This window comes from Salmo salar, chromosome 20 (assembly GCF_965601325.2).
Source record: "Salmo salar chromosome 20, fSalSal1, whole genome shotgun sequence".
Taxonomy (NCBI): Eukaryota; Metazoa; Chordata; class Actinopteri; order Salmoniformes; family Salmonidae; genus Salmo; species Salmo salar.
Genome location: NC_138310.1, coordinates 47030956 through 47050625, shown reverse-complemented (window position 1 = coordinate 47050625; position 19670 = coordinate 47030956). Strand labels below are relative to the sequence as shown.

The 19670-nt window shown below is 47.4% G+C and overlaps 1 protein-coding gene across 1 annotated transcript in view; it reads left to right on the top strand.

Annotated features, from left to right (window-relative positions):
- The window catches only part of kmt2a (lysine (K)-specific methyltransferase 2A), a 55122-nt gene that overhangs the window by 16815 nt on the left and 18637 nt on the right, over positions 1-19670 (top strand). Inside the window, 16 exon segments of the mRNA XM_045703485.2 lie at positions 325-3066; positions 3069-3691; positions 4473-4650; positions 4890-5124; positions 5249-5313; positions 5395-5958; positions 6181-6260; positions 8484-8726; positions 9458-9604; positions 10313-10411; positions 10674-10794; positions 11951-12064; positions 12418-12602; positions 14474-14647; positions 15000-15110; positions 16777-16850. Of these exon segments, the coding sequence (XP_045559441.2) occupies positions 325-3066; positions 3069-3691; positions 4473-4650; positions 4890-5124; positions 5249-5313; positions 5395-5958; positions 6181-6260; positions 8484-8726; positions 9458-9604; positions 10313-10411; positions 10674-10794; positions 11951-12064; positions 12418-12602; positions 14474-14647; positions 15000-15110; positions 16777-16850 (5755 nt within the window).

The following is a 19670-nucleotide window of genomic DNA, read 5'->3' as shown; positions in this document are numbered from 1 at the left end:
CTGTACTTTGAAGCTCCTTTTGGCAGCGAATACAGCCTTGAGTCTTCTTGGGTATGACGCTACAAGCTTGGCACACCTGTATTTGGGGAGTTTCTCCCATTCTTCTCTGCAGATCCTCTCAAGCTCTGTCAGGTTGAATAGAGAAAGTCGCTGAGCAGAACCTCTTTTAATGCCCAAGATATTGGAATGAGATGTTTGACAAGTAGGTGTCCACATACTTTTAGTCGTGTGTGTGTGTATATAATCTCTCTCTCTGCTCTCCCAACAGTAGTAGAAGTAGCCCCACTTATTTGAAACCTGTTATTTTTGTTTGTTTTGTACCAGTTACTCCCACGCAGGAGAAGAAGCCCAGAGGCCGACCACCGCGGGCCCAGACTGCACAGAAAGGGCCCGCAGGCGCCGGCCCTTCCCCCTCGCCTGCCTCGGGGAAACCGGAGGGCCAGGAGTGGCCTGTGGAGAAGGCCAAGCGGCTGCCCGGGAGGCCGCCTGGCTCTGGAGAGAAGAGGAGAGGCCGTCCTCCGGCCTCTGGCACCCAGAGGAGTTTGCAGGCCTGCAGCCATACAGACAATGACAGCAGGCAGGTGGGGCAGGAGTACAGCTCCACAACTGCACACCGCAAGGACCGGGACGAGGAGAGGAAAGCCACAAAGAGAACGCCCCTGGGCTCCGTGCAGCAGCACGACACAGAGGCCAAGCCTCCCAAAGCGAGCCGTGAGTCCAAGGTGACCAAACTGAAGCGGCTGCGGGAGGTCAAACTGAGCCCACTCAAGGCCATCGCCAGGAAGTGTGTGCCGGTGCCCGGCGTGCCCCGGCGCAGACGAGGACGGCCTCCGTCTGCCGAGCGCCTCAAAGCCGAGGCTGCTGCCGCCCAGGCCTCTGGTTCAGAGGAAACCAAACAAAAGTCCTTCAGCGTCCGCCGGGACAGAGATACGGACCCCCACACTCCTCAACAGCAGTCTAAGCTCAGGGTGTCCCACTTTGCTGAGGAGGACGACAACCCCGACGTCCACAGCTCCTCAAGCCCGCTCCCCTCATCCTCTCCCTCCAAGCTGGGCAGGCCACTGAACCTGAGAACCAGCCCTCGCCACATCAAGCCCGTGCGTATTGTTCCCCCCTCCAAACGCACTGACGCCGCAATCGCCAAGCAGCTGCTGCAGCGTGCCAAGAAAGGTGCGCAGAAAAAGAAACTGTTAGAGAAGGAGGTGGTTGCCATAGGAGTCCAAGGGGCGGCAGCCATGGAGGCAGGCATCCGGAGGAGGAGGAGAACGCAGCTGAAGAACATCAGGCAGTTCATCATGCCCGTGGTGAGCACCGTCTCGCTGCGCATCATTAAAACCCCAAAGCGCTTCATCGAGGACGAAGGCAGCTTCGGCGCCTCTCACCCCCACATGAAGATGGCACGGTTAGACGCTGTCCCGCCCCCCGTCGCTGCCCCCCAGCCTGCCTCGGCCTCCTCCCCCATGCGGGCTGCTGCAGTCACCACCGCCGCTGCTAAAGCCGTGACCGCAGCTCCGGTCGACACCATCCCTCTCCCGCCTCCCACTGTCACACCCAGCAGGGCCATGGCCGTGGCGGCCAGCCTGCTCAACAACAGCTGCAACAACAGCACCAGCAATGGGCGCTTCAGCAGCAGCGTCGCCTCGTGCGGCTCCAGCGCTGTGTCCCTGCACTCCTCCCAGCTCTCGTCGGGTGAGTCGTCCCGATCCAGCAGCCCCAGCCTGGACGACTCGTCGTGCGACTCCCAGGCTTCGGAGGGCACTCAGGCCCTATCCGAGCATGACGACGAGCATGACGACGAGCGAGACCACTCCCCGTCCTCCCAGGGAGAGAGGGAGGCGGACATGCTGCACACCTCCAGGCATCCGTCAGAGCCCGAGCCGGAGCAGCGGGTTCTGATTGAGCGGGGCCGGAGGGGCCGCAGAGGGCAGGGTGTGGGCAGGGGCAGCCTTGGGGCGAGGAGAAGAGGCAGCCTGGCCACCGGAGGGAAGAAAGCTATCATCAGCCCGGCCACGGGAGTGTTGATGTCCAACTCTCAACAGGCTGCCTCATCATCTTCGTCCCCCCCGCCTGCCTCTCTCCTTAGCTCTCCGCAGCAGGCCCAGTCAGGCTCCAACATGGCGGAGCATCACCCCCACTCCCCTTGGATCCTGCCCCACCCGTTTCTCCAGGGCCAGTCATTGGTGCTCTCCAGCCTGCAGGACAAGCGCAGGTCCATCCTGAGAGAGCCCACCTTCCGCTGGACATCTCGGTCTCGCACTGATCAGCAGTACTTCTCCTCCGCTAAGTATGCGAAGGAGGGCCTTATCCGCAAGCCTATCTTCGACAACTTCCGCCCTCCACCTCTCACGGCTCAAGACGTGGGTCTAATGCCCCATGGCGCTGGTGCCGGGGGTGTTGCTCCAGCGGGTTACCCTGCGCCAGGCAGTGGCGGTGGGACCGGGGCAGGCACCCGCCTGTTCTCTCCACTGCATCACCACCACCACCACCAGCAGCACCCCTCGTCCCGCTTCGAGTCGCCACTCCAGAAGCGCGGCCCCCTGCTGCGCGCCCCGCGCTTCACTCCCAGCGAGGCGCACTCGCGTATCTTTGAGTCGGTCACCCTGCAGTCGTCATCGGGGAGCAGCCCAGGTTCGCTGTCTCCCCTCCAGTCCTCCCCCAAGTCGGGCCGGTCGGTGAGACGCAAGAAGAGGACGATCCCGGGACCCCTGCGCGGTCAACCCCGGTCCCCCTCACACTCCATGACCACGCGGAGCAGCCAGCCAGGGGCCCCGCCTGGAAAAGGTCCCTCTGAACTGTCTGTGCTGACAGGCTCCATCTCCACTGGTGCCAGCAGCACCAGCAATTCCTCCAGCTCTCTGCCCACTAGTGCCTTAACGCCTGCCCCTTTCAGCACCTTCTCACCGGGCCCCCTGGGCCTCTCCACACACGGACCTTCCTCCTCCGACGGACATAGAGCAGCCGGGAGCCGTGGTGGTGGTGCGGGTGGCAACTCCGCCTCTTGCTCCTCTTCCCAACTCTTCTCTCTCTTCACTTCCAGTCCCCAGGAGATGGGCCGTGGTGCTGGGAAAGGGGGAAAGAGAGGAGTGCCTCGGCTTCCCGGGAGTCGGCTCCTGTCAAGGAGAAGGAAAGGGAGACCGAGAAAAGCAGAGAGCGTGAGAAAGAGAACAAAAGGGAGGGCAGAAAAGATTGGGAGAGGAGAGGCAAGGCGTCCACTCCAGAGGCCTCTCCCAATAGGACACCCAGCCTGTTTGCCGGGGAGGGGAGGGAAGGGGAGGAGTCTCTGACCTCCCTCGCTCCTAAAAAGACACCTGGGAGGAAGAAGTCTGTACCTGAGTCCACGGGAACAGAGGCAGCACCTGTAGACAGGGCTGCAGTCCACTCCTCTATTCCCCTTATCTTGACCAAGGGCCGCCTATCCAAAAAGAACCGGCCTTCGGAGAGGGGGCCAGAGGCTGAGCCTGGGGAGAAGGAGAAAACATGTGCCCCTGCCCAACAGACAGGCCTTCCCCCGGGGCAGACCGGCAGCAAGAAGCCCCCGGCGATCCCATCCTTGGGCTCCATGCTGGCGCACGCCGAGAAGCAGCCTGTGGCCGACAAGCGGGTGGCAGGCCTGCTGAAGAAGGCCAAAGCGCAGTTGTTCAAAATCGAGAAGAGCAAGTCGCTGAAGTCTCCAGACCATCCTAAAGTTCAGGTTAGTTCCCCTCTTCCTCCCCCGCAGCCTCTACTCCGCTGACTAGGCTATTTCTGTTGGTTTACTTTAACACGGAAAGGGTTTTGATATGTTTTATCGCTATCTCCTCACAACCACAATGAAATCATTTGACATGATTCTGAGAATGTTTGCTGCAATCAATAGCATTGTGAGTGTTTTGAACACAGACTGAAACTTGATAGCAGGAATGTCCCTGAAAGGGGTTTATTCAAGGGGAATTCTGCCAAACCACATTGTACATTATGCAGACAGAAGTGCACAAATATATTCTCCTTTAGGAACCCCCTCCCCCCCAAAGATGTGTATCTATTTAAGAGGACTGTCAGCTGGTAAGAGAGCCTTGAGAATGCTGGTTTACAGATTACGGCTGTCACGATACTAGTATGGGGATACTTGATTTTCCACCAAACAAAAAGAACTTGAAGCAAACTGAACTCTACGTCCCTTTAAAACTTTGCTGTATGTAAAATATTGTATGGTAGTCTATAGCTTGGAAAATAAACAAATGTGACTGCGATAACAGGCTGTGTGTCTGCAACATGAAATGTAAGTCTGCTTTGTTTCCTTTCCACGAATCTGCAGAGTTTCGTGATACTGGTATTGGGACAACCCTATTACAGAGTAGCCCCTTCAGAGACTGATTTAGAGTTAACATAGATTAAAAAAATATTTTTTAAACACAGTCCCAGAATTCAGCCACTTTATCTCGATCCAGGGAAGTTTTAACTATAGATTTTTTGGGGGGGCTTAAATCCACCAGAGTCATGAGAGCGACTCTTCGGAGACATCGGTGCGAGGGCCGCGCATCAAGCACGTGTGTCGGCGCGCCGCTGTGGCCCTGGGCCGCAACCGGGCCGTGTTCCCCGACGACATGCCCACTCTCAGTGCCTTGCCGTGGGAGGAGAGAGAAAAGATCCTGTCTTCCATGGGGAATGATGGTGAGATCCGTGTTAAACGGGCATGTCCCCTTTTGAATATTTGTAATGAAGTATGACCCGCTCTTGTACTCAAATGCTGCTTCAACAAATCAATGAAGCCATGGCGTTTGAGGTTAAGGGCAGTATCTTATTCTGTTTCATATGTTCCTGGCCTTGCACCCCATTACAAGAGTGATTACCTATTTCTATTTGGGACCTTTTTTTGATTCGTCACCATATTATGCTGCGAATGCCCCCAGACAAATCTTCAGTGGCGGGCTCAGAAGAGGCGGAGCCCCAGTCCCCTCCCATCAAGCCGGTGATGAGGCACACCAAGATCATCCAGGAGGGAGGGGCAGCGCCCAGGAAGGGGCGGCGGTCGCGGCGCTGCAGGCAGTGTCCCGGCTGCCAGGTCCCCGACGACTGCGGAGTCTGCACCAACTGCCTGGACAAGCCCAAGTTCGGGGGCCGCAATATCAAGAAGCAGTGTTGCAAGTGAGTATGAGAAATTGAGAATCCTGTTATATTGACTTGAGTTGAGCGATTTATCCCAGTCTCACTCATTTCACGCCACAATGTTTGAATATGTGACTGACTGTATGCTTGTATGTTGTCGCAGGGTTCGAAAGTGTCAGAACTTGCAGTGGATGCCTTCCAAGACTTTTCTCAAGAAGCAAGTGAAAGGTCTGTGTCTGCATAAAGCCACAATGTCTTGTCATTCACAGTTCTGTGTAATTGATGGGATTGTATAATTTTTATTTTTAGGCAAAAAATACAAGAAGAAGAACAAACTGTCTGAAAAAAAGGAGGCATTACACCCCGTCAAGGGCCCAACAAGCACTGAGCCCAGTCTCAAACAGGTCCCGCCCCCTTTGAAGGAGGAGCCCCCTCGCAAAAAGAGTGTAACCCCTCCCCTGAAGCCAGCTGAGGAGAAGCAAAAACAGTCACCGCCACAGTTGCAGTCCCCCACAGCCGACAACCCTACCCCCCCAAACGACCAGGCCCCCAGCTGCACCACCGCCCCTGGGCAAGACCAGAAACATCCTGCGACGTCACCCACGGGTGCTGCCAATAGGAAGGAACGTAAGCCCCAGCAGCCCACCCCTCCCTCCTCCCCTTCCTCCTTCTCTTCCTCGTCGTCCTCCTCACTCCAGAGCTCCCCCTCCCCACCAACACCCCAGCCCCAGCAGCCACCACAGCAACATCAGAGGCCACAGCCCACCCAGGGGACAGCAAAAAAGGAGGGAGCAGGGGCTTCCAAGTCTCCGCCCACAGAAGCCAAGCGGAAGCCCCAGCAGCAGAGCTTAGCCACGCCCATCACAGACACAGGTAGGAGGAGCCATAGCATGACATCTCCAATTGTAATGGTTATGATTACCCCTTTCTGAAATGGCTAGATATAGCTGTTTTCCCTTGCACGTTAGTATATCCAACTGTTAACGCTATTAAGTAATATAATTATGTTTCTCTCTTGACGCGGTCTAAAGCACTGATTTGCTCTAAATGGGATAGTAGCTAACGTTGGTACTCTTATAACCTGTGTCCCCTTAGCACCCGAAGGGAAACAAATGAAGAAACAGGCTTCTCGCTCTGTCCCACCACCACCTAAATCTACCAAACCAAAAGAGAAGGTATGTTCTGCACTAGGGCTGTTGCGGTGACTGGATTACCGCCACACCGGTAGTCATGAGTCATGACCGCAGTGAAATTCCATGTGACCGCTGAGTCACGGTAGTCTCCTCTTATGTACTCAGGACATGCGTTGGTAGTACCCAACTCGCTAACAACCATCAGGTCATTAATGGCCTGGTACTCAGGGTACTATTGTCCATCTAACCACTTTGACATCAATGCAATCAAAACTCAAACACTTATCAAAACAGTATCATGCTTTTAAAACTCACCTCACTGGGGATAAGGATGAAGTTCAACAGCCGATTTGAAACTGAGTGAGAAAACACACACACACACACACACAGTACCAGTCAAAAGTTTGGACACAACTGCTCATTCTTCTTTATTTTTACTATTTTATAATAGTGAAGACATCATAACTATGAAGTAACACATATAGAATCATGTAGTAACCAAAAAAGTAATCAAAAAATAAAATACATTTAACATTATTTTTATTTTTTTAAATAGCTGCAGAATGCTGTGGTAGCCATGCTGGTTAAGTGTGCCTTGAATTCTAAATAAATCACTGACAGTGTCAGCAGCAAAGCCTCCCAACACCATCACACCTCCTCCTCCATGCTTCACGGTGGGAACCACACATGTGGAGATCATTCGTTCCCCTACTCTGTGTCTCATAAGGACACGGTGGTTGGAAGCAAAAATCTCCAATTTGGACTCGAGACCAAAGGACATATTCCACCGGTCTAATGTCCATTGCTCGTGTTTCTTGGCCCAAGCAAGTCTCTTCTTCTTATTGGTGTCCTTTAGTCGTGGTTTCTTTGCAGCAATTCGACCATGAAGGCCTGATTCATGCAGTCTCCTCTGAACAGTTGATGTTGAGATGTGTCTGTTACTTGAACTCTGTGAAGCATTTATTTGGGCTGCAATTTCTGAGGCATGTAACTCTAATGAACTTAACTTTGTTTTGGTTACTACATGATTCCATATATGTTATTACTAGTTTTGTGTGTAGAAAATAGTAAAAATAAAGAAACCCTTGAATGAGTGGGTGTTCTAGAACTTTTGACCAGGTAGGTAGGTATGAGAACCGGCAGAAAAGCATCTCCATTTGCTATTCGAGTGCATACGGATGACATCTCTTCCATTTTTACATTTTTTTTTACATTTTAGTCATTTAGCAGACGCTCTTATCCAGAGCGACTTACAGTAGTGAATACAGTTCATACATTTAATTTCATAAAAAAATTTTTTCTCCATACTGGCCCCCCGTGGGAATCGAACCCACAACCCTGGCGTTGCAAACACCATGCGTTGCAAACACCATGCTCTACCAACTGAGCTACAGGGAAGGCTTCCCTCACCCCTGCTCATTTGATAATGGGTCATTCAAAACCAATTTGACATATTAGTGAAGACAAGATTAAATTGAGAATAGTGTGATTGTTGAAATTGTGATCACTTGATGAGAAAACAGTGCGTGCAACCTATCATTCACAACTACAGGTGCCAAATAACTCTTAATCTAGCATATAGGACCTAGTTTTTAAATGATCACTTTTACACTCAACATAGCCACTTCATATGCACACTTGCTCTGTATTGGGGAAAAAATGTCCTTTCTATTTTATTTCAGCTAAGTTCAATTATATTCTTACTATAAAATCATAAAATAATGGCACGGGACTTATAAGCATATCTAGTCTGCTAAATGAACAAGCCTACAGCCTATGGCATGGTGCGTAGCCAGATAACATACAGTAAGCCAACTCATCTTCTGTAATACATTTTCTTCATATCATAATGGTTCTTTTAGACCTGCCCAAAAATTATGGATTTATTGTCATGGTGTACAATTTTTAAATAGATTTATTAGACTTTCTTCAATGTTGATGTTCCTAAGATGTGCATCATCTGCTTGTATGTGGCTTGTAGCCGTTGCGTGGAGGCCTGGAAATGTTAGATGTGTTTCTGGTTAACGGTCAGTCACCGTGAGACCGGCAGTCTTTTGCATGACAAGAACCGGCTGACCAAATTCCATGACCGCCGCAGCGCTATTCGGCAGTTCCCTTTATGACGTGACGTTTTTGTAAGGCAATGCCAGAGGCAAATAAACGTCCATCTTTGGATGGGCAATGAAGTGATATCCAATTATATTCCAGAAGTCCCATGCATGCCCCTTGGCCTTCATCCCTGACCCCTCTCCTCTACCTCCCCAGCAGCAGAAGCCGTTGGCCACCAAACCTGAGAGCAGTACTTTAAACTTGCTGAGCACTCCCTCGACTGGAGGCACTGCCAAGCAGAAAGTGCCCTGCGACGGAGTGCACAGAATCAGAGTGGATTTTAAGAAAGACCATGACGTGGAAAACGTGTGGGCCACGGGCGGCCTCGGCCTCCTCACCTCGGTGCCAATCACCCCGCGGGTCGTCTGCTTCCTCTGTGCCAGCAGTGGCAACGTTGAGGTGAGTCACGGGCGCCTCCTCTCTCTCGCTCGCTCTCATGAGGGAAAAGGAGAGCTTCTTTGTATTTCAAAAGAACAATTTAATAAAGTGAGCTACTCATCTAACATAACATGGTGGTACACCCCCTGGACAGGACGCTAGTCTATCACAGGGTTGTACCGGACAGCACCAGCGGACCCACTATGACATATCAAAGGCTACCAATGGCTTTGGACGGTATCCAGATTTACATACAGTTTCTGTACAGTCTACGGTATTACCAACACAATTTAGGCAACATGAGTCTTGATCCAGGAGGGGATTGATTGTCTCTGCTGTAACCAAGAAGCTTGATCTTGCCATCTAACCACTTAGCTAGCAAGTTGGCAAACCAAATGCATAGCTGGATAGAATTTATTTGGCACATCTTACATAGTTAAGTTATAAGCAGTGGTGTAGAACGCCCCCGTGAGGGTATTGATAATCATACCGTTGAGAATGTCTAAATACCCTAGTATACTGTATATAGCCTAGCAACAAACACTCAGATAGCAGACAGGCCACATGGTTTAGACCCATAGTGGTAGTCTTCAGGCAGTTCAAAGTGTCTGAATAATACCTCTCTCACACACAGCATTTTATATCCACATATCCCACTTTAGTACCCATTTGTATTAATTTGAACTGACTGAAAACTCCCCACCGACTGTGTACCGCACCGACACGCCTCCCTCCCTCTCCTTCTCTTCCAGTTTGTCTTCTGCCAGGTGTGCTGCGAGCCCTTCCATCTCTTCTGCTTGGGGGAGACTGAGCGCCCTCTGGAGGAGCAGTGGGAGAACTGGTGTTGCCGCCGCTGCCGCTTCTGCCACACCTGTGGCCTCCAGCACCAGAAGACTAAAGTAAGGCTCTCCCTTTCACATGATTTGAGTGAGTAACACAGGCTATTTAGTGGTTCGGGAGTTTTGAGAATGCGTATTTGTTTGTGGTAATTTCTAGAAGTAGATCAGTAGCGTCAGTCGACGTGTCTTCTACTGCTTGTGGAAAGAAACGCGCGAATGTTAATCCGCAAAGCTAAAGCGAAACAAATTCTTTTGAAATCTCATAATGGCACACGCCCTCATTTTCCTGAGTTATTAGATTGGGAGGGGATATGCCACGGGGACTTTTCAGAAAATATTCATTTCGGAACCAGTTACTTAATCATGCTGTTTATTCCTCTTTGTCATTCTAATCAGGGTTTTGACCCAGACAAATAACAATGTATGTGTCCCAAATTGTTCCCTGTTTAGTGCACTACTTTTGACCAGACCAGGTCAAAAGGAGTGCTCTAAATGTTGAATAAGGTGTCATTTGGGACACGTACCTTAACAATATCATGATGAAGGCCTTTTGGTATGCACTATTGGGAGGAAAACTTCCCACTGCTTGTCTAGCCTTGCTATATCATTATCCCTGTAATGTCTGGCTCTATTCAATGTCTTCCACAAAGAGGTAGAGAGTTACATTTCAAGGGTACTTAGAGCTTCAATGTTTGTCTAATTACAAAGTCTGAGGCAAGATGGCAGTTAGGTTGCTAACTTGCTTCTCTCCACCTCTTCTTCCCCAAGCAGCAACTTCTGGAGTGTGAGAAGTGCCGAAACAGCTATCACCCCGAGTGCCTGGGACCCAACCATCCCACCAGACCCACCAAGAAGAAACGGGTCTGGGTATGCATCGCGCCATTCTTTTCCTGCTCCCTCCTCCAAGCAGTAAAATCCGTTTTTTGTTAGTGTATATTTGGCCAGCAGACCCGACGGTTAGGGCTAGGCATGGAAATCGAAATGGGTTAAGTTTAGGGTAAGGTTTAGACAGGTTCACTGCCACCTGGCGACCATAATGTTTATTTTATATCGACTGCCTTTTGTTTAACCATTAATTGTCATTGAATGAATTTGTCATGAATTCTCCCTCTGTCCTTGTTGTGTCCAGATCTGCACCAAGTGTGTTCGCTGTAAGAGTTGTGGGGCCACAAAACCTGGGAAGGCCTGGGACGCCCAGTGGTCACATGACTTCTCCCTATGTCATGACTGTGCCAAACTCTTCGCTAAAGGTGAGTCACTGGTGCTCCCAACTTAAAGTTAGGAGCACCACATGGAATTTAGGAGCACCCAGAATCTTTTTTTACACAATTGATAGAGCTTCAGCCTTTATTGGCCCTATATAAATTCTAGATACTTTTGATGCACTTTTTTTTTTTTTGCCCTAGAAACGAATATGTAACACTGTAAATACATGTTTATTATAAAAGCTTAAACGTTGATACGAATACCTGTCATTTGAAATTAGTCTTTTGTGGAATATTAGGTTTCCACATTGTGTAAAATAACTATTTTCCTATTGTGATACATTACGTTGAAAATGGTACATAGTCTCTTTAAAACATCAGCTTTGTGATGAGAACATGCAAGAGATCTGTCAATCATTGACGTCCTGAAGAAGCTATCCCTCTTCCTTTCTGTGGCCCCAACCAGGTTGTTAGCTAGTCAATGAGGTAACATGACTGAACAAAAGTGTAAACAAATGGTTAACAACGTCCAGCCGTGAGTACTTTTAGAACTGCCCAAGACAGTTTATGAATGTATAATGCGGTCTCGGCGAGCTGCTGTAGGAATATATGAATGTTGCACCATTTAATATGGGTCAGCTCTTGACCTGGTTGGGCTAGTCGAGGCAAGCCGTTTTCGCTGTAGTATTGGTGCAACCATGACGGTAACTAATATGCACTTGCTAGTTTCTCTAGGGCACTTGGAAACAACGATACATCGAAGCCCTGTCATTACAACAACTATTTTCTGGGAGATAACAATAAGTCACACAGTGCTCCCAAAATAAAACTCATGGTCGCACAGCAAAATATTTTGTCACACATGCGACCAAATTGAGACCTCTGGTCTCAAGTAATGTAGAATGATGTAGCTGTACACTACCCGGGCTATTCGCTCACTGTCTACATCTGTAATTGACCAAGGAAAATGTCAAAAGCATTCATTAGGGGGCACACCGATTATATAAAATGTTTTGCTACAGAAAACAATGTTTCTAGTCAGCAAAGTCCAGGTAGTCCCTTCTGGTTTCAGTCAGTTTTGTCCCTAAAGAACACGACCCTGGGATCTGTCTCCTCAGTACTATGAGAAGGGTTGAGTAGGGTTTGGGGAGAGAGAGATTTCTTTTAGCATTCTATGACCCAACGGCTTGTGTGTTTCCAGGTAACTTCTGCCCCCTTTGCGATAAGTGCTATGACGACGACGACTACGACAGCAAGATGATGCAGTGTGGGAGGTGCGACCACTGGGTCCACTCCAAGTGTGAGAACCTCACAGGTCAGTGGGCCCTCTTGTTTCACAACTCTACTCGCTGGAAACAATGGCGTCTTCCAGTGTCTGTTTCTCAACACCTCTCCCGTTATGCGATACAGATTTGAACTCGGCACAGTTCTTTCTTTTGGCTGCTATATTGTTCACTACTCGGGGGGGTGTTTTATATTTAAATGTCTTATCAATTTCAACTTCTGTTGATATACCCAGAAACACTTGTAAAATGCCTTTCCGTAGCCATATACTCGGCATGGATCTGTTGTCAACACTTTTTGATACTGAGAATTGACCGATAACCAACCGATAAATGAGTGTCAAAAGTCAACCTCCCTCTCTGCTCCCTTGTCTCCCACTACCAGACGAGATGTACGAGCTGCTGTCGAATCTGCCAGAGAGCGTGGCCTACACCTGCACAAACTGTACGAAGCGCCAGCCGGCTGAGTGGAGGACGGCCCTGGAGAAGGAGCTGCAGGGCTTGGTGCGCCAGGTCCTCACCGCACTGCTCAACTCCCGCACCTCTACGCACCTGCTCCGCTACAGACAGGTGAGGGGATATGGGGTTGCATGTTTAGGGCCAGGAGTTTTTCCTGACCATGTAACTTCACCAGGGAAAGACTTAAAGCTCTGGTTGTGGGGTGTAACCTGGCCGGGTTTTTCCTGCTCATGTGACAGGGTCAGGAAAAACTCTGGGCCCTGGAATGTCGGCTATAACTAGGGCCTAGAGTTTGTCCTGGTTTGGTCACATGACCAGGAAAAACACCTGGCCCAACAGATTAAACAGTGGCAAAAAGTATGTCAGCCCTTTGGAATTACCTGGACTTCTGCATAAATTGGTCATAAAATTTCAGTCACCACAACAGACAGTCTGCTTAAACTATTAACACAAACAATTATACGTTTTCATGTCTTTATTGAACACACCGTGTAAACATTCACAGTGCAGGTTGGGAAAAGTATGTGAACCCTTGGATTTAATGACAGGTTGACCCTCCTTTGGCAGCAATAACCTCAACCAAACGTTTTCTGTAGTTGCAGATCAGATCTGCACAACGGTCAGGAGGAATTTTGGATCGTTCCTCTTTACAAAACTGTTTCAGTTCAGCAATATTCTTGGGATATCTGTTGTGAACAGCTCTCTTGAGGTCATGCCACAGCATCTCAATCGGGTTGAGGTCAGGACTCTGACTGGGCCACTCCAGAAGGTGTATTTTCTTCTGTTGAAGCCATTCTGTTGTTGATTTACTTCTGTGTTTTAGGTCGTTGTCCTGTTGCATCACCCAACTTCTGTTGAGCTTCAATTGGCAGGACAGATAGCCTTACATTCTCCTGCAAAATGTCTTGATAAACTTGGGAATTAATTTGTTGTCGACGATAGCAAGCTGAGGCAGCAAAGCAGCCCCAAACCATGATGCGCCCTCCATAATAGTTTACAGTTGGGATGAGGTTTTGATGTCGGTGTGCTGTGCCTTTTTCTCCACACAGTGTGTTTTCCTTCCAAACAACTCAACTGTAGTTTCATCTATCCACAGAATATTTTGTCAGTAGCACTGTGGAACATCCAGATACTCTTTTGCGATATTCAGACGTGCAGCAATGTTTTTTTTTGGACAGCAGTGGCTTCTTCCGTGGTGTCCTCCCATGAACACCATTCTTGTTTAGTGTTTTATGTAACGTAGACTCATCAACAGATGTTAGCATGTTCCAGAGATTTCTGTAAGTCTTTAGCTGACACTCTAGGATTCTTATTAACCTCATTGAGCGTTCTGCGCTGTGCTCTTGCAGTCATCTTTGCAGGACGGCCACTCCTAGGGAGAGTAGCAATAGTGCTGAACTTTCTCCGTTTATAGGCAATTTGTCTTTCTGTGGACTGATGAACATCAAGGCTTTTAGAGATACTTTTGTAACCCTTTCCAGCTTTATGCAAGTCCACAATTCTTAATCTTTGGTCTTCTGAGATCTCTTTTGTTTGAGGCATGGTTCACAACAGGCAATGCTTCTTGTGGATAGCAAACTAAAATGTTGAGTTATTTTTTTTTTTTTTTTTTATAGGGCAAGGCATCTCTAACCAAAATCTCATTGATTGGACTCCAGGTTAGCTGACTCCTGACTCCAGTTATCTTTTGGAGAAGTCATTAGCCTAGGGGGTTCACATACTTTTCCCAACCTACACTGTGAATGTTTAAATGATGTATTCAATCTCTATTGTTGTGACTTAGATGACGATCAGATAAAATTTTATGACCAATTTATGCAGAAATCCAGATCATTCTAAAGGGTTCACATACTTTTTCTTGCCACTGTACATTTTCTTTGTATGTCTGTGACGTGTTAGGAGAGCAAATGGACAAATGGATCAGATGTATTTAGTAATTTGACTATTCCCACCCCGCTATCTCCATCTCTCGCTCTCTTTAGGCTGTGATGAAGCCACCTGAGTTGAACCCCGAGACAGAGGAGAGTTTACCCACACGTCGCTCCCCCGAGGGGCCCGACCCCCCGGTCCTGACCGAGGTCAAGCCCCCCAACGACTCCCCCCTCGACCTGGAGTCGGTGGAGAAGAAGCTGGTCGCCGGGCGCTACAAGTCTGTGGTGAGTCTAAAATCACATCCCAACTCATGTGATCTCAGAACCGTGCAATTAAACACATTCAATCAACTGCCCCGCAAAAGCATTTGTTTTATATTTGCAGACTGGGTTGTCTCAGTCCATTTCAAACCTTTCATCCCATCAGCATCCACCCAGCATTGTGTGAGAACAGGAGCTATATTTCTATGAATGCAGAGCCACATCATCCACAGACACCTGAGGAGTGGCATGAAAGCTCAGCCCCGGGGAGCTCTCTGCGCTCAAAGTTCGAACACAGTTCACTGTCAGAGAGGGATGAGATGGAGAGCAGTGTGTCACTCACTCAGTGCGGTGTTTTCTCTCTTCTCTCTTTCAGCTTGAGTTCAGTGATGACATAGTGAAGATCATCCAGATGGCCATCAACTCAGACGGCGGGCAGCCAGAGAACAGGAAAGCCAATAGCATGGTCAAGTCCTTCTTTATCCGGGTGAGGAGAGCCAACAGGAATTAGCCTACAGAGAGCTTGCTCAGCCTCAGCTTCAGTAGTATGCTGAAGATGTGTGTGTGTGTGTGTGTGTGTGTGTGTGTGTATATATATATATATATATATATATATATATTGCAACAATTTAAGATTTTACTGAGTTACAGTTCATTTTTAGATTTTTTTTATTTAACGCATAAGGAAATCAGTCAATTGAAATAAATTCATTAGGCCCTAATCTATACATTTCACATAACTGGGAATACACCATTTGCCTCATGCAGTGCGACACATCTCCTTCGCATAGAGTTGATCAGGCTGTTGATTGTGGCACGACAATGGGCCACAGGATCTCATCACAGTATCTCTGCGTTCAAATTGCCATCGATAAAATGCAATTGTGTTCGTTGTCCGTAGCTTATGCATGCCCATACCATAACTGCGCCGCCACCATGGGGCATTCTGTTCACAACGCTGACATCAGCAAACCGCTCGACCAAATGACGCCATACACCTGCTCTGCGGTTGTGAGGCCGGTTGGACGTACTGCCAAATTTTCTAAACGAAGTTTGAGTCGGTAGAGAAACATTCCATTCTCTGGCAACGGCTCTGGTGGACATTCCTGCAGTCAGCATGCACATTGCACGCTCCCTCAACTTGAGACATCTGTGGCATTGTGTTGTGACACAACTGCACATTTTAGAATGGCCTTTTGTTGTCCCCAGCACAAGGTGCACCGGAATCATGCTCTTTAATCAGGTTTTTGATATGCCACACCTGTCAGGTAGATGGATTATCTTGGAAAATGATAGATGCTCATTAACAGGGATATAAATAAATTTGTGCACAATTTGGGAGAAATAAGCTTTTTGTGCATATGGAATATTAATAGGATATTTTATTCCAGCTCATGAAACATGGGACCAACACTTTACATGTTCCATTTTATATTTTTGTTCAGTATAGTAGTATTCACCCTGATTTGACTCCACTGGTTGACATGCTGCTTCCCAAATGGTAGGGTAATACTTTTGACCAGGAGCCAGTGCACTATGTGGGGCGTAAGGTGTCATTTGGGATGAAGTTTTAGCTGTTTGCTTTTTTTGCTAATTGAGTCATTTTGGGTTATGGTAAGACAGTGGTGCTAAGCTCTTGACATAGTTTAAGTTATATTCTTAAACTATTTAACAAATTCCCAGGTCCCAGACTGTACCTTTTTTTTTTTTTCTTTAAGGGACCAATGTATCTGCTTTTATCTCCATATCAAATCATTTCTGTGTAACAATTTAAGTGCCTTGCTGGGTTTTCAATTAAAATGGTACATTAATAAACAAAAATAGCTTCTTAGCAAAGGGACATTTCTCAAGCAAGAATTTGGCCAGGAATGTCAGTGGTCTGAGTGGGGAAGGGAAAACTGAAAATGAGCTGTTATTGGCAGAGAGGTTTGTGACTGACTCTTATTGGTCTATGAACTAATTTACCGCATGGCGACATTACCATGGAAGGCCAAAACTCCATCCCACCAAAACAGGCTGACATTTCAGGTGGTCTTTTCAAACCGCTCTTACACCAAAATGGCATTTTCATCATTTTCACAGTATTACTACACCACCTCATAGTGTAGAAATGTGGGCCTATAATGTCTATTTTTTCCCCGTCTCTGTTGCAGCAAATGGAGCGCTTATTCCCTTGGTTCAAAGTCAAGGAGTCCAGATTCTGGGAAACGCACAAATTCTCCACCAAGTGAGTGTTAACAACAACATATCAATGAGATTACACAAGAGAATAATAGACCGGTACACATGCTGCCTGTCACATTAATGATTCATGTGGAAATGACAAACTGAATTATTGTTACAGTAGCTTATGTCTTAAGTGAACTTAACTTTTCAATGTTCTCGCTGATACATAGGGGCCTACAACGCATGGGAGGATCTGTGCAAACAAATGACACTGACTGACCTGCTCGAGGAGCCAAGTCCATCTGAATGTTTAGATCTCTTCTTGCCGTAGATCATGAATTGTGCATCCTTCCGCTTCCTTTGTGAGAACGGGGGCCAGCCCGTGTCCCTTTTGACATAATATGAGCTTTGAACACTCCTCTGTGGTCGCCCTGCGGTTTTAGCCGCGCCGATTTTAGTCCTGCCTTTCAACCCCATTTGTTGATTTAAATATTTGAAGTGCGCGTAGCAGCTATTTCTCAATACCAGAAACGCATATAGTAACTTGGAACACCCCAAGAAAACATTCCCAAATCAAAAACTCATCTGGATTTTTATAATACTGTAATATTGTTCTGTAAATTTGGTTTGAGGTTTTCTCCAAATCAGCTCTAACTACGGAAACAGTCTGACAAAGCCTCGCGGTCAGCATTGCACAGTGAGGAATTAAAAAGTCATGCTCACCCTTCATATACTCGGGATTTTGTTTTTTTAAGAAACAACTTGTGGCTTAGTAGTATGGAGCTAGCTAGCAATTGCATAGGAAGTGTTGCTGCACCCTCCCACACAAAGCTTGGCCATCTTGAATAAAAATGCAAGTGCCCGTGTGCCTCTATAGCAACGCAAATTTAACACTTCGGAAAAAGTGCGATACATTTGTAAGAATGAGGCTGACAAATTGGGCGTCAACTCGTCAATCTGCGGGGCACAACGATGGAAGGGGGGCTTCAGCGAAGCATTGCTTTTCAAAGTGGATGCTGTCCCTACCAACAACGTGGCTTATAAAGTATTAAAAACAGCCAGCAGAGAGCGCATTATTCAAGGCTTCACCGTGTAAGTGAATGAGCTAGCTTATTACAACCAACTAATTCCAGCATGACCGCAAAAATGGAAGAGCCAAGTCGAAGGGGGAGGAAGTAAGGAACTTGTCTGTCAGCCTTGCATTAAAGACCAAAATTGGCTAAAGAAAATGGTGATGAAATAATACTAGTTTAATTTAAGGACCCAAAAATTGACAGCTGCTCCATACAGGTTGCAAAATGGTTGAAGAGATTTTCCATGTACTGATTCCATGGCACATGGTTTATGAACTGATACACAAAACAATGCTGGATTCTCAAAGCTTCATTTTTCAATTTCAATTATTATACAAAATTCTTTCAGTAATGATATATGGGATATAACCTCCCCAGCTCTGCAGATTGAGCTGCGAAGAGACAGAATCATTAGATTATTAGTTTTGGAACTGTCCATTTGTAGCTTGTTTTTGGTCGCAGGTCCAGGAATGGCTGAAGAATTGCAACATTAACCTGGAACTAACTGCAAATAGCACTGCTGGGTGATTTAAAAAAAAAAAAAAAAAAAAAAGTCAATCGATGAATAATACTCTTGTCAAAAATGTTTCTTTAACTTACAAAATGTAGAATCTATGAGAATGGAAAGGTTCAGAACTTTTGTGAAACAGCGCAGTTGAAAAATGGATGGGACTAAAAACAAACACAAGATAACTATTGTAAACTGCATCTGTAAAATGTATATAATATGTATAAGCTGGAAGTAGAAGCCTTAGTTGTTGTCCATTAGTTTACTCCTAATTAGGCGAGGGATCAAATCTAATCCAATTGTATTTCACATGTGCTGAATACAACAGGTGTAGACCTCAGAATGAAATGCTTACTTACAAGCCCTTAACCATCAATGCAGTTTTAAGAAAAATAAGTGTTAAGTAAAAAATAGAGTAAAATAACAGTAGTGAGGCTATATACAGGGGGTACTGGTACAGAGTCAATGTGCGGGGGCTCAGGTTAGTCGAGGTAGTTGAGGTAATATGTAGGTAGAGAACCAGAGAGTAGCAGCAGTGGTAAAAGAGGGGGTGGGGGGGACAATGAAAATAGTCTGGGTAGCTGTTCAGGAGTCTTATGGCTTGCAGGTAGAAGTTGTTAAGACTTGGCGCTCTAGTACAGCTTGTCGTGCGGTAGCAGAGAGGACAGTCTATGACTAGGGTGGCTGGAGTCTTTGACCATTTTTAGGGCCTTCCTCTGACACAGCCTGGTATAGAGGTCCTGGATGGCAGGAAGCAGTGATGTACTGGGCCTACGTACTACCCTCTCTAGTGCTGTGCGGTCAGAGTCTGAGCAATTGCCATATCCGGTGGTGATGCAACCAGCCAGGATGCTCTCGATGGTGCAGCTGTAGAACTTTTTGAGGCTCTGAGGACCCATGCCAAATCTTTTCAGTTTCCTGAGGGGGAATAGGCTTTGTCGTGCCCTCTTCACGACTGTCTTGGTGTGTTTGGACCATGATAGTTTGTTGGTGATGTGGACACCAAGGAACTTGAAGCTCTCAACCAGCTCCACTACAGCCCCGTCGATGAGAATTGGGGCATGCCCGGTCCTCCTCCTCCTGTCATCCACAATAATCTCCTTTGTCTTGATCACTTGGAGGTAGATGTTGCTATCCTGGCACCACACGGCCAGGTCTCTGACCTTCTCCCTATAGGCTGTTTCATGGTTCTCGGGGATCAGGCCTACCACTTGTTTGTCGTCTGCAAACTTAATGATTTTTTTTTTTACATTTTAGTCATTTAGCAGACGCTCTTATCCAGAGCGACTTACAGTAGTGA